At 37.7% G+C, this 15,884-nt stretch overlaps 2 protein-coding genes across 3 annotated transcripts in view; one reads left to right on the top strand and one right to left on the bottom strand.

Moving 5' to 3' along the window:
• LOC135339477 (uncharacterized) overlaps positions 1 to 15,884 on the bottom strand; it is a 29,719-nt gene that overhangs the window by 8,167 nt on the left and 5,668 nt on the right. The gene's annotated exons all lie outside the window — the stretch shown is intronic.
• Positions 13,669 to 14,882, top strand: LOC135339480 (uncharacterized). The gene has a single exon (XM_064535589.1). It carries the CDS (start codon positions 13,953 to 13,955, stop codon positions 14,610 to 14,612), a length of 660 nt encoding a protein of 219 aa, XP_064391659.1. The 5' UTR covers positions 13,669 to 13,952; the 3' UTR covers positions 14,613 to 14,882.

Genomic DNA, 15,884 nt, shown 5'->3' on the forward strand with positions numbered 1-15,884 from the left:
GTAGTGCTTCACAAAGACTTTCTCATGGCAGAAATCAAGTTTTTATGGAACTTTTGATGACAAACTGAATTAGCTGGAGCTAATAAACGCCGCTCTTGAACAGTGGCCTCTCTTGAATATTGTAGCCTCCTCTTCCAGCAAAATGTAGCTGCGGCTCCTGATCAAGCATATACAATAATATAGTATGTATTTTACTAATTGTTTTGATGACATCAGCAGCTGCTAACCACAAACCAATGCCGCTTAAATTAACCACAGAAGTGAGCGTACAGCAATTTTTAAGCTTGTTTGATTATATCCCAATGAAGAAAAAGCCTAAAATTAAGCCAGAATACCTCAAGCCAAGTTTGAACAGTCCATCTTTACAAAATTGTACAATCAAAACAATTTGTATGCCTATAAATTCTGGTGCTCTTGAATTCCTGAATGTTTAATTATGAAGGAAAAAGAGTGCATTAATTATGCTATTTAATGTACGCGTCACATGACCACTTTTGTGCACTGTCATTGGCTAGTGGTCACGTGATCAGCACTATAATTATAGGCAATAACAATTCCTGACCACTTGGTGAATTATGCATTCTACATGTTATACGTAGCAACAATATTTTGTGTGGGTGGTTAAAACAACAGGAAGTCCTATATACGCACAAAAAGAACGTGATTATGTACAATGCAATAGCTGCGTATAATGGACTACATTGTATGCATGTGCAGCTAAGAATGGAGTTTCATACTGCACGTACATGTAATTAATAATGAAATAGCTGAAGTAAAGCAAGCAAAGATCTAGATTAAGAAATGTCAGCTCAAAGGGCAGCTCCACTTCAAACAAAAATTGGTGACTACCTACACGAAACGTATGGCTCTAAGCCTCCAAACACACATATTCGATGCTTCTACATGTACATCAGACTTGGAAAAGACATTTGTCTAAATCAAGCAATTCAACAAGAAGCAATCGATGCCCTCAAAACTCTACTAGGTCCAACTAAATTGGTCAAAACTAAGCCAGGGTGGTTTGGACTCCTTTTTGTTGGGAATTATGATGTTGAAACAGCTAATGAACGCACACAAGAAGTAGAAATAAACGAAAAACTTCGTTTACCATTGAAAGCACGATTGAGGATACAACACCCAGACATCCATATCATGTTTAGTAGAGCATGTTTGTACAAAGAGAAAAGCCAAGAGATAACAACAGACACGATTGGAGATATATTAGAACACATGTATGATGGGCACGACCTCGTAGAAAACACCCACATTGAATGCTTCTACCTTTTCGTGCAAGGAGTTTTTAACAAGGACAACTTTGTTGAAAAGGAAATTAACAGAAAAGACGTGAATGTGCACAGCGAGGCTTTAGAAGAGCTGGAAACTCTGCCTGGAAATTGGAAATCAGTTACCGGTACAGGTAATCCTCGAATAACATGGCCAGGGATATTTTTTAGCTATTTTCCAAAGTGTTTGACTGAACGAGAGAGGGAGATAATACTCAATGCACAGGTACGAATGCCTCTTATTGAAAGACTGGAAGCAAAGCTAACATTAAATATTACTCCAAGAGATGGCTCAAAGATAAAAGTTCAAGTCATACTAACACGAGCATGCAAATACACAGATGAAAAAATGGAAATATCCGTTTGAACGGTAAAACTCTAGACAATTAGTGTACACTGTGTGACAAAAGGCATTAAATTAAGTGTTTATGTTGTAATTATATATGCATTAGTGTGTGAATTTGTGAGAAGGTATTTAGCAAACTATTAAACCTATAAAGACTTACAATAACACCACCCTTTAAGGGTAGCACACAATGTATTTATACAAGCACACAATGTATTTATACAATTAATGACCATAACCATGCTAAGTTGCATTACCGTATACCGTGCGAGGTTTGTAATCAATTGCAAAGTACAAGCCTGATTACGTTTCTAACTGTTGCTATTACAGGTAGCATGCTCACTCTTTTATTGCGAAATACACGAAAATTCGTAATTCGCAATCGAAAGAAAGTCGCATTCGAAACCTGATATATGGTATTCCTAAGATGTATCGGGGCAAGCATTTCTGTGGCATATAACTATATTCATGGGCATGGCACAGTCACTGTTTGAAATTTGAATTTTTGAATTAGTTGGCAATCGGTTTAGTGGTGTTGTGGATTACTGAGACAAAGTAACTGTACAATTAACACCCAACTATAATTATTATTAAGCTGCTGCTTATAGTTATATAGTCCATGACATCTGTATAGGGGAGTGTGTGAAGAACAGCAAACACAGCTATATCATCATGCAAGTATAGCACACAAGCACTATTAAATGCCAACATATAAAACATGTTTGGAGTGATCAGTACAACTCTACTTCATTAATCAATACATGAATGCAGTCTCCTACGTAGTGGAGTGCCTATATACGTGTATATATTGAATAGTCTATAGCATCAGACATGTTGTGTGGGTGGTTTGGCTCATAGTGAAACCCTACATGTATGTACGTACAGTGCACATGTACACGTTTACTCAAAAATCGAGGCTGACAGCTATATCTATAGCATTGAAATTCATAATTATTGTGTGGGGGCCAGTGTCGTTAAAAGTTTGGGAACACAAAGAAATATGAATACAGGCTACACAGTGCACATGCAGTTAAGCATTAGTACGTATAAATGTAGTTAACATGCACAGGATTTTGCATGTGATTAAAGATATTCGATCAAATTCATAAGCAATGAATAGTGACTGCACGTGTATTGGGATAGAACACAACCACATCTGTCGGTAATGGAAGAACATATTACTTAGCATGATTGTGACAAAGGTGTATAAGTGACAAAGGTGTATAAGTGTGTTTTGACAGTTTGTGATTGTTTTTGTTGTATTTGGTAATGCAAGTATATACATGTAAGTTATACGTATAAGTTATAGTTAAACAATGGCCTCGAGTGGTATATTTGATTTACACGCGAGAGTAATCTGATAAACCACGAGGCGCAGCCGAGTTGGTTTATCTGATTACTCGAGCGTGTAAAGCAAATATACCACGAGAGGCCATAGTTTAACTGGCTTGTACTATGTTTAGAACTGTACTACTATGTTTAGCTACTTCCTGTCATGCTTCTTCAATGAATATGCTTATAACTACTGTTTGACGTCACTGTTGCTATAGCTATGCAATGAATTTGCTATTTTTTTAAAAAGCGATGGCTGATTCAAGCAAGCGTCTATGATTCAAGCAAGCAATTGTGAAGGCTGTGTTTCTGCATCTTTATAGAAGGCACTTCAAGAAAGTACACTGGTGCTACTTGTCTACAAAGAGTGCAAATGTACCCGAAAATATCATTCCACAAGCCTACTGTACTGGCCCAGTGCAGTGCAGTCTCTTTAGTCTGAGAAACACTTGGCAGTCTGGACCCTTCTTACTGCTCCTGGTCCCATGCAGCAATGCAATAAGCAGGTTGTGACAACCAATGTTGAAAGTTGAAAAAAAGCAACACAAACAAACCAGTATCGTTCGGTTCACGGAGTTCTTCCAAATTTGCCTCCTTTTTGGAACTATTCATCGCTCGAACTTGGCTCTTTTTATGTTGACTAAAACATTAGTAGACCCTTTTTTGTATTGAATTCTCTCTAGCTCTAATATTGATTGAATTGAGTAGATCTAGTGTGTCATTGTTTTAATTGAAACAGTGTGTCAAAAAACCCAATTTTGTTGCAAAGGTGGGATACTGTATTCAGTTCTAGCTGTACATGTAGTTTGACCACAAGCCATGGTATATGGCTGTTATACACTAGGGTATAACAGCCATATACCATGGCTGTGGTCAGACAGGTTGTATAAGTAGTATAAACTACAACTGAAGCCTTTGATCTTTGGTGCAACCATAGTACAATAACATATGACTATTAGTCTATATGATAATATGGAAAAAGACCGAATGTATTTGTACAAAACAGCAACCATGAGAGACACTTTAGGTTCCTAGACAATGGAATAACAACACTCACTCGATCATGTTATTTATTAGACGCATGCATCAGCATACTCGGGTAAGGCCTGTCTCAGAATCAAGTGATTACGTCTATATCAAGCCAAAATACACTTTAGGCCTCAGCTCAGAATGGTGGCAGCCCATGCAGCTGCCACCACTCAGACACCACGTGCACATACAAAGCTCAATGTACTGTAATATAAAATTATAATTATATCCCTATACATACAGGGATACACTGTTAAATTGTTTGCCTGTATGTATGTGTGTGTGTCGCCAAAAGTCTAGGAACTAGCAAATGTACAAAGGTACACGGGTCATTCAACAGGCATCTCAACATTGTGGCCAATGTTTGCTTATCCACTTGTAGATGGTCATGAATATTGGGCATTTGAAATTTGAATGTTTGAATGAGTCGGCAGGAAGTCTAGTGCTATAGTGTTGTGAATAAAGTAAATTTACACTCACAGTGAAAGTGACTGTATATACAATACAACAAACAATGAGCTGTAACTACCTTAATGTAGTTAACACTGTCAGGAACAAACGTAACTACATGTATATCATCTATTAATAGCACTGTTGATTGAATTTAAATCATGTGATACATGTACAATATACATGTAACAATGCAATATTGTCGCCAAAAGTCTAGAACAGTACGTAACTGTGAATACGGCAATGTCAACAGTATTCATAAGTATAACGACTTATGCACGTGATGCTTTTGACCATAAAAGTAGCCAAAATAACAGATAGCAACCTACTAGCTGCTGCATGACTGACTACACCTAAATAAGTGACTCGATCATACAAAGAAAGTTGATTAATAGCCTAGCTATATAGACAGGTTTTGTCTGCACATGAACATGGCATATCAAGATGATACTGCTATAGTTGGAGAAATACTCGAGAGGGAGTACGGACAGTCACATCCACAAGATTTACATATTGAATACTTTTTTCTCCTACTCGGAACAGAAATTCTTGACAAACGACTTGAAATCACCGCTAAACTAAACAAAATTGAAGGAATAAATGTATGGGAAAACCTCGAGAAGGAATGGCCGGAGCTAGTGTTTAGTCAAGTGAAATGTCCTAAGATATCACCAATTGAGACAGAGCGCCAACGAGAGGAGAGGCTCAATCATGTTATTCGAATGCCACTGCTAGCTGAATATTCTGACCCCCAAAACCCACCAAATATCATTGCCAGCCGTGCTTGCAAGTACAAAACAGAAGTGGTTAAGCACAGCTTGAGTACTCCCGAGATAGAAAGCATTCTCAAAACCCTAGCAATGAGCACTTGGATTGCTTCTATCTTATGATAAAATTCCGTAACATTCCACCAACAGTCGCACTGCCCCTGAGCATCAATCTTGCACTACATATCCCTGGAGAGTGGAGGGTAGTGGAACCAGTGACCGCTTTTCCTTACACATTTATCGGCCATTTCCCCAAAAAACGCTTTGAAACAGAGCGCGAGAGAGAGTGGCGACTACACAAAGAAGTCCGAGCACCTCTAAAGGAATATCTGGGAGGCCTGTTTATAAAGGAGTTTCAGGCCCAGGGCATACGTCTGCCAGAGAAACTTGTTAGTATTGTGTTCACACGTGCTTGCACGTACACATTTATGTAGATCGCACGATATATATATATATATACATATTTATATATACAAGTGAGCTAGGATCAAAAACACTTACTTATAGTACCAGGAGTATATTATAATTATTATAATTATAGACACTAATCGAGCTAGTTCAGCACTGTGTTATGTAATTGCTATTGTCGTATCAATCGTTTCAAATTATTTATAGAGAAACTAGAGCACTAAAGTGCAAACCCTCGGCTGGTGACATGATTATAAAGAAACCAGAAGAGTGATAATATTGCAGTGCATATCATATAGTGATGTTGTTATCATGTATGACTTGCACAGCAACTCAGGAGCAATAAACTAAACCAAACTGGAGGAAACATTTGAGAACAGGTAGTGGTACTATAAGTATATGCACTGTGGATTAGCAAAGAAGCCTGGAGTCTCAGAGAAGTATGGCTCCAGGTCCTGCATGAAGTAGGATCTCAGTCAGCTAAAGCAGCAGGAGCTATAATTCAAGCTTTCTACTTTAGTGACCCTGTTCCATCGTTCTTGGTACAGGATCACTTCAGTTATAAGTAACACATGTGCAAGTTCTGTTCAAGCTACATTTTGCTCGCTTTTATTAGACAACGAAGCTTTAACACTGAAAGCTACCACTATCAAAAGTACTAACTTGTTGTGTGGAGGCTACTCATGCTGTAAACACAGTGCTAGAACATCCAGGTAAGCAGACCTAGTCACAAGTTTGTTTAAGCTTCTTAGCTTTTGCTCGACAAAGAAGCTTTAACATCAAAATCTGCCACTATTTAAATCAAGATATTGTTGTGTGAAGGCTATCCATGCTGTAAACGCAGTGCTGTGGCATCCAGGTGAGTAGAAAAGCCGATCACAAACAAACAAACAAACCAACAGACTACTATACCCGTGGCCGCCCACGTGCCTCGGGTAACGACTACTATAACCCGTGGCCGCCCACGCGCCTCGGGTTAACTATACTAGAGCACTGAAATGCTAACTCTCGGCTGTTGACATGAAGAAACCAGAAGAGTGTTGTACAATTACAAATGCAAGTAGTATGTATGAGCATGGGAGCTGGCTATAAGCATCAAGTATAACAGGAGCGATAAAATTAACGTTATAGACTGGAGGAATTTTTGTGAACGGAGTTTTAGACTGGACTATAGGATCACAGCAAAGTCAGCAAAGAAGACTGGAGCCTTATAGAAACATGGCTCCTGGTATGTTCTGGGGCTAGGATAAGCAAAGAAGCAACATCCACAATCGTAATTCTAGCTTTCTTAGTCACTTTAGTGTCCCTTTTCATTGTTCCTGGTACGGATCACTTCAGCTGCAAATACCGTATAGCGGTAGGCCCTGATAATTTATGCTCGGAAATAATAGGTGTCTAAGGGAATAATGTCCATTGGTAAAGATCATTATATTAAGTTTAGCATAACGACGTTCTGATGGCAAAAAATGATGAAGGTGAATCAGCAAGATAACACTGAGAATCATGATAATAATAATTATTAATTATGACTTGCGTGTCAGTTGTGTTTATGTCTACGTCTTAATTTTGTCTATAATTATTATGTCATTTTTTGGGGGAATAATAATTATTTTTTATATAAAATAATTTATGATACTGATTTTATGAGAATAATAGGCACATTATTCAAGAATTAAAGAATGGCCTTGATAAATTACCAAGCGGGTTATTTTCGAGGGACAACATTTTTTCACAGATTGCTCAAACTAAACATTTTGCCCCATTTCATTTTCAAGATAGACGTTCAAATGACCATAAATGACCATACCGTATCCCTAACAGTTCTGAGTCTCTAAATACACATATTCGATGCTTCTACATGTACATCAGACTTGGACAAGACATTTGTCGAGATCCTGAGATTCAAAAAGAAGCAATTGCTATCCTCAACAGTGAAGTAGGTAAAAATCAACAGATTAAAACAAAACCAGGATGGGTTGGACTCCTTTTTGTTGTGGACCACGTACAAAAAGATAACGAACGCGAACGAGAAAAATATATAAACAAAAAATTTCGTGTGCCATTGAAGAGGATACAACACCCAGACATCCGTATCATGTTTAGTAGAGCATGTTTGTACAAAGAGAAAAGCCAAGAGATAACAACAGACACGATTGGAGATATATTAGAATATATGCATGATGGGCCCGACCTCGTAGAAAACACCCATATTGAATGCTTCTACCTTTTTGTGCAAGGAGTTTTTGACAAGGAACACTTTGTCGAAAAACAAATTAACAGAAAAGACGTGAATGTGCACAGCGAGGCTTTAGAAGAGCTGGAAACTCTACCTGGAAATTGGAAATCAGTAATTACCGATGATGCAAGTAATCCTCAAAAATGGCCAGGGATATTTTTTAGCTATTTTCCGAAGGCTTTGACTGAACGAGAGAGGGAGATAATACTCAACGCACAGGTACGAATGCCTCTTATTAAAAGACTGGAAGCTAAGCTCACATGTATTACTCCAAGAGATGGCTTGAAGATAAAAGTTCAAGTCATACTAACACGAGCATGCAAATACACAGATGAAAAAATGAAATAGACCGTAAAACTCTAGACAATTAGTGTACGCTGTGTGACAATGGACATTAAATTAAGTGTTTTATATTATACACATGCATTAGTGTGTGATTTTGTGAGAAGGTATTAATTTTAGCAAACTATTAAACCACTTATTTTAAGACAATATAGCACGTACAGTACAAGCCTTTAAGGGTAGCACACATAATAATGTATTTACACAAAATTAATGACCATAACAGAGTTGCATTACCGTATACCGTGCGAGGTTTGCAAAGTACAAGCCTGATTACGTTTCTAACTGTTGCGAATTGCATGCAGCATGCTCACTCTTTGCGTTTCTTTTTTATTTTGATTGCGAAATACAGGAAAATTTGTAATTTGCAATCGAAAGAACGTCACATTCAACCCGATATATGGTATTCCTAAGATGTATCGGGGCATCGAGCTACATGAGCTTCTCGAACTTCCGCATGCGTTTCTGTGGCATATATTTATGGGCGTGGTACAGTCATGAAATTGACTGCTGGAAATTTGGAATTAGTTGGCAATAGGTTTAGTGGTGATATTGTGGAATGCTGAGACTGAGTGACTGTACAATTTAACACTCAACTATATTATTATTAAGCTGTTGCTTATAGTTATATAGTCCATGACATCGTGTGTGAAGAACAGCAAACGCAGCTATATCATCATGCAAGTATATAGTACACAAGCACTGTTAAATGCCAACATATAAAACATGTTTGGAGTGATCAGTACAACTCTACTTCATTAATCAATACATGAATGCAGTCTCCTACGTAGTGGAGTGCCTATATACGTGTATATATTGAATAGTCTATAGCATCAGACATGTTGTGTGGGTGGTTTGGCTCATAGTGAAACCCTACATGTATGTACGTACAGTGCACATGTACACGTTTACTAAAAAATCGAGGCTGACAGCTATATCTATAGCATTGAAATTTATAATTATTGTGTGGGGGCCGATGTCGTTAAAAGTTTGGGAACACAAAGAAATATGAATACAGGCTACACAGTGCACATGCAGTTAAGCATTAGTACGTATAAATGTAGTTAACATGCACCGGATTTTGCATGTGATTAAAGATATTTGATCAAATTCATAAGCAATGAATAGTAACTGCACGTGTATTGGGATAGAACACAACCACATCTGTCGGTAATGGAAGAACATATTACTTAGCATGATTGTGACAAAGGTGTATAAGTGTGTTTTGACAGTTTGTGATTGTTTTTGTTGTATTTGGTAATGCAAGTATATACATGTAAGTTATATGTATAATAACATAATTATGACTATTAGTAATATGGAAAAAGACCGACCTAATGCATTTGTACAAAACAGCAACCATGAGAGACACTTTAGGTTCCTAAAAAGCAGACAATGGAATAACAACACTCACTCGATCATGTTATTTATTAGACGCATGCATCAGCATACTCAGAGTAAGGCCTGTCTCAGAATCAAGTGATTACGCCTATATCAAGCCAAAATACACTTTAGGCCTCAGCTTAGAATGGTGGCAGCCCATGCAGCTGCCACCACTCAGACACCACATGCACATACAAAGCTCAATGTACTGTAATATAAAATTATATTAATTTATACATACAGGGATACACTGTTAAATTGTTTGCCTGTATGTATGTGTGTGTGTCGCCAAAAGTCTAGGAACTAATTGTAAGCAAATGTACAAAGGTACACGGGTCATTAAACAGGCATCTCAACATTGTGGCCAATGTTTGCTTATCCACTTGTAGATGGTCATGAATATTGGGCATTTGAAATTTGAATGTTTGAATGAGTCGGCAGGAAGTCTAGTGCTAGTGTTGTGAATAAAGTAAACACTCATGCAGAGTTACTGTATATACAATACAACAAACACTGAGCTGTTATTTTCCTTAATGTATTACAGTTTACTTAACACTGTCAGGACACCTGGGGGAGTGTGTATAAAGACTGAATATAGCTATATCATCAGTATGTATATATAGTACCGGTATACACATGCAGTGAGTGACACTGTAAAGGACAAACTTATCATTGGTACCAGTTCATTGGTACAAGTAGAGTGATCAGTAGCTCTCTCATTTAGAATCTGCACTTAGCTAGAGCATTCATTAGTCAATACACACAATACGTACATTGTGTATTGAATATGTGTATATATAATTATAGCTATATACAAAGTGTGAGCGATAAAAGATGTACAAACACAAGGAACTATGACTTTGTAGGAACTGACTTATACCTGCATGTATATACATGGCCACAAATACATGCTACTATAGATGTACATATCCGTTGAGCAAGGTAGTGACTTATACTGTACACCTGTTTACTAAGCAGAAACCCTGCATGTTATGTGAAGCCCATAGGGTAATAGCAAAAGGCTACGTAGCTTGATAGTTGTATCAAGAGCATTACTTGGTAAATATATATGTACTACCGAGGACGCCTATAACAGTTATGAATACGATTAGTGAATACATGATACAATGTAACTATTGCAGTAAATATATGGCAATGTCAACAGTTATTCATAACATAATTCAGTAACGGCTTATGCACGTGATGGTTTTGACTATAAAAGTAAATAGAGCAACCTGTATAGCTGCTGACTATATACACCTATAAGTAACTTGTACCAAGAAAGTTAATAGACTACCCAAAAAGTTATTTTCTGCACATGCAATAATTAACATGGAGGATGATGACACTGCTAAAATTGGAAAACTACTCGAGCGTGAGTATGGAGAGCCACATCCACAAGATCTACACATTGAATACTTTTTTCTCCTACTTGGAAAAGAAATCCTTGACAAACGAATCGAAATCATCGCTGAACTAAACAAAATTGACGGCGTAAATGTATGGGGAAACCTCCAGAAGGAATGGCCGGAACTAGTGTTTAGTCAAGTGAAATGTCCTAAGATATCACTACTTGAGACAGAGCGCCAACGAGAGGAGAGGCTCAATCAGGTAATTCGAATGCCACTGCTAGTTCGATATACTGACTCCCAAAACCCACCACGTATCATTGTCAGCCGTGCTTGCAAGTACAAAACAGAAGTGGTTAAGCAAAGCTTGAGTACTCCCGAGATAGAAAGCATTCTCAAAACAGCTAGCAGCGAGCACTTGGATTGCTTCTATCTTATGATAAAACTCCGTAATATTCCACCAACAGTCGCAATGCCCCTGAGCATCAATCTTGCAACACATATCACTGGAGATTGGAAGGTAGTGGAACCAGTGACCGCTTTTTATCTCACATTTATTGGCCATTTCCCTAAAAAACGTTTTGAAACAGAGCGCGAGAGAGAGTGGCGACTGAACAAAGAAGTCCGAGCACCTCTAAAGGAATACCTGGAAGGCCTGTTTATAAAGGAGTTTCAGGCCCAGGATGAACCTCTGCCAGAGAAACTTGTTAGCGTCGTGTTCACACGTGTTTGCACGTACACAAATATGTAGTTATAGGAGTTACAGGCATATATAGTACCAGGAGTACATGATAGTACGTATCAGTATATTATAATTATAGACACCAATCAAGCTAGTTCAGCACTGCATGCATGTGTGACATAATTGCTATTCTTGTATCAATCATTTCAAATTATTTATAGAAACTATACTAGAAATGCTAACCCTCGGCTGTTGACATGAATTAACCAAAAGAGTACGTTACACACATGTATACAATAATGAGTATGGGAACTGGCTAGGCATACATCAAGAGCAATAAAATTAATATTATAGACTAGAGGAATTTTTGTAAACGGAGTTTTAGACTGAACTAGGATCACATCACAGCAAAGTCAGCAAAGAAGCCTGGAGCTAGTATAAGCAAAGAAGCAACATCCACAATCGTAATTCTAGCTTTCTACTCTAACTTTATTAGAGTCACTTTAGTATCTCTTTCATTGTTCCTGGTACGGATCACTTCAGTTGCAAATACCGTACCCTGATAATTAATGCTTGGAAATAATAGATGTCTAAAGGGAATAATATAGACAGCAATGTCCATTTTGGGTAAAGATCATTACATTAAGTTTTGCATAACGACGTTCTGATGGCAAAAATGGTGAAGGTGAATATTATATCAGCAAGATAACAATGAGATAACACAGCACACAACTGACATATTTTGTGTGCTGTGTTTATGTCCACGTCTTAATTTTGTCTATAATTATTATGTCACTTTTTTGGGGAATAATCTGAGAATAATAGGCACATTTTTCAAGAATTAAAGAATAGAATATAAATAGCAGCATAATTTATCAGGGCCTGATAGATGGTTATTTTCGAGGGACTAAATTTTTTCGCGAATTGCTCAAACTAAACATTTTGCCCCGGCCATTTCATTTTCAAGGATAGAGGTTCAAATGACCATACCGTACCCCCTAACAGTAGACAGGTTTTTCAATACCGGAATGATTCCCAACATTTCAGAGAACCTAAATTTTCAAGGTTTAAGGTTTGAGGTCCGAGAAAATTTAGTAAGTACCTCGAAAATAACCCGCTATAATTTATGGTACGTACATCTACCTCGAATAAAGGCCTATAATTATAGCTAGCCATGCAGCCAATGTGTAAATTCAAGCTTCTTAGCTTTAGCTCGCTTTTATTAGACAACGAAGCAAAATCATGATGCCTCGGTGGAGTTGCCAAAGCTACAAATGTACAAAACATAAAGCAACATAAAGCTACTAATAGCTTTATACACATCATGAGATCAACATTAATTTTCTGTATGCAGAATCACAGGCCAGGGAAACTCAATGAGTGGGTAATGATCGACCATGAAAACGTATGCCAAAAGTTCAAGTCTGAACATTATAATGGCTGCATCAGCACAGCCTTGCAGCTCTCTTCTCACTCTTGAGCTACCAATAGCTAGCGTTCTAGTGCAGAGCTATAACTACTATAAGTAGAGTAATAACACTTTATGGACAAGTTTCGCTACGCACTCTTCTGAAAAGGCTGTAATGGCCGGCATTCCAAGTAAGCAAAACTAGGCATAACTCGAGAACCAAACATTATTTTGCAAATCCACGAATTAAAATCCATGAAAACATGACTAGAAGCCTATAGAAACTCTTACTTACACTTCATTGATCCTTGAGCAGCTGTATAGCAGTCTACACACACAGACACACTACCATATACCTCGCTTGCACATGCCCACCGAGGCATAACTAATTAAGTGTACTGTTTGTGGCATTCTATCAGGGACACAAACATTGATACAAGTTAAGATTTACTAATAATTATAAAAGTGGCCGAGACATGCAGTGAGCATTTGAAATTCTTTGTGTGGGAGAGTTAATTATCCTAAATTATTATGAATATACATACAGTACGTGCACGTTCAGACAAGCATACAATAGTTTGCTATATAGTTGCATGCACCAGATGTTGCATGTGACTAAATATACTAATGACGTATCAACACAATAATAAATATTCACTCAGACAAGGACTGCTACTTATATAACCACACATCTCTGCCATGCATGCAGTATAATTACTGTTGAGAAAGTTTAACTTCACACTTAAATAGTCACAGACAACTTCTCACTATACTTAGCCAGGATACACACCAGCCTATACTCCACGAAAAACCCAAGCAAATTGTGCATAGAAAGGCAACTCCGAATCTACCCTATGATGTTAAAGCTGAAATTATTGGAAGAAAACTCCAGGCAGAATATGGTGAGAAAGATCCCAACACTCCAATAAACTACTTCATGATTCTGTTGGGCAGACAGATATCGGAAAAGCTAAACGACCCTGAGCGAGAATTTGCAGCAAGCCTTGAGAAACTTGGAATGAACGTTTGGAGGATAATCGATGATGGCTGGATGGCACAAAAATTGCTCTTCATCAAGTATGATGATCGATTCAGTGATGAGCGTGAAAGAGAGTATGCAGTGAATGTGAAGGTTCGTGAAGACTTGAAGCAAACGTACAAGCGTTTAGTTGATAACACTGAGGTGTTAGTCATCACAGACGTTCAAATCATCCTCACTCGAGCTTGCTTGTACTACAAAGAGGATGGCCAATCCCAGCAACAATCAGATCCACCAGATCAACGGGATCAACGGGATCAAAAGCTACTTCTTATAACTACCAACGAAATCGGAAGTATCCTTAAAAACAAATACTCAACTCAAGTACAAGTAGGAGACACTCCGATTGACTACTTCTATCTCTTCATTCAAGTGGAAGAGAATGAAAACCCTAAAAAGGTGCATGAGACTGCCTCATCAATCCTGAAAGATCTGCCAGGAGAGTGGAGAATTCTCGATGAAGCGAACTGGCCAGAAGTTTACTTAGGCCATTACCCCAAGACATCGGGATTCATGACTGAGAGAGAAAGAGAAATGAGTTTGAACGAAAAAGTCTGAGAGCCTCTCATTGAGAAAATGCAATCAAAGATCAGGAAAATGCTCACAGAAGCAGATGAAGCGAGGCTAAAGTTCACGTTATAATCACACGTGCCTGTGACTATAACAAAAATTGTTAGTGTAGTAAACAGATTCAACGTTTATATATATAGCTATAGCAGAGGAGAGCACTGTATATACTATTACCTATAATGTCATACATGCACAAGATATATCTACTTTCACATGTAGCGCTTTTTTTAGTACGCACGTGTAATTATTAATCATGCAGAAGTGAATAAATTATACTTAATGTACAGTGTAAACCCTGAGGCACTGTGCATTAATTGATATATGTCCCATCTGATTGGCTGACTGGTTGCTATGCATCAAGCTTGCATGAGTACCACATAGCAACACTATTCAAACAAGAAGACAACTAGGAAAAGAGAGTTCGTCCACACCAGGGCTCCTGTCCACACTCAAAGCCTTGCGAATAATATTTTGCAAGCCTATGATTCTGGTGCTCTTGAATCTTTAATTACGAAGGGAAAAGTGTAATATGCTATTTAATGTACGTGTCACATGACCACTTTTGTGCACTGCCATTGGCTAGTGGTCACGTGACAGCACTATAATTATAGGCACTTGGTGAATTGTGCATTCTACATGTTATAAGTACATGTAGCAACGATATTTTGTGTGGGTGGTGGAAATCCTATATTATATATATACATGTACGCACAAAAAACGTTAAGCAATTGTACGTACAAATGTTACAGTAGTTAACACAGAACGGAATTTGCATGTGATTAAAGATATTCGATCAAATTTATAAGCAACGAATAGTAACTGCATGTGTATTGGGATAGAACACAACAACATCTGCCGGTAATGTGGAAATAACATTATTAGTTAGCATAATTGTGACAAAGGTGCATAAGTGTGTTTACATAAGGTGTTTTGACCGTTTGTGATTGTTTTTGTTGCATTTGGTAATAATTGTAAGTACATGTAAGTTATACATATAATAACATAAATTATGACTCTATATGAAAAAAGACCGAATAGCATCAAAGTAAGGCCTGTCTCAGAATCAAGTGATTACGCCTATATCAAGCCAAAATACACCTTAGGCCTCAGCTCAGAATAGTGGCAGCCTATGCAGCTGCCACCACTCAGACACCACATGCACATACAAAGCTCAATGTACTGTAATATATTAATTTATACATACAGGGTGTTAAATTGTTTACCTGTATGTATATGTGTGTGTGTCGCCAAAAGTCTAGG

Source organism: Halichondria panicea, chromosome 8 (genome assembly GCF_963675165.1).
Source record: "Halichondria panicea chromosome 8, odHalPani1.1, whole genome shotgun sequence".
Classification (NCBI taxonomy): domain Eukaryota; kingdom Metazoa; phylum Porifera; class Demospongiae; order Suberitida; family Halichondriidae; genus Halichondria; species Halichondria panicea.

Excerpts from the sequence above, each read along its gene's own strand:
- LOC135339480 (XM_064535589.1), top strand. The coding sequence starts at position 13,953 with ATGATTCTGTTGGGCAGACAGATATCGGAAAAGCTAAACGACCCTGAG.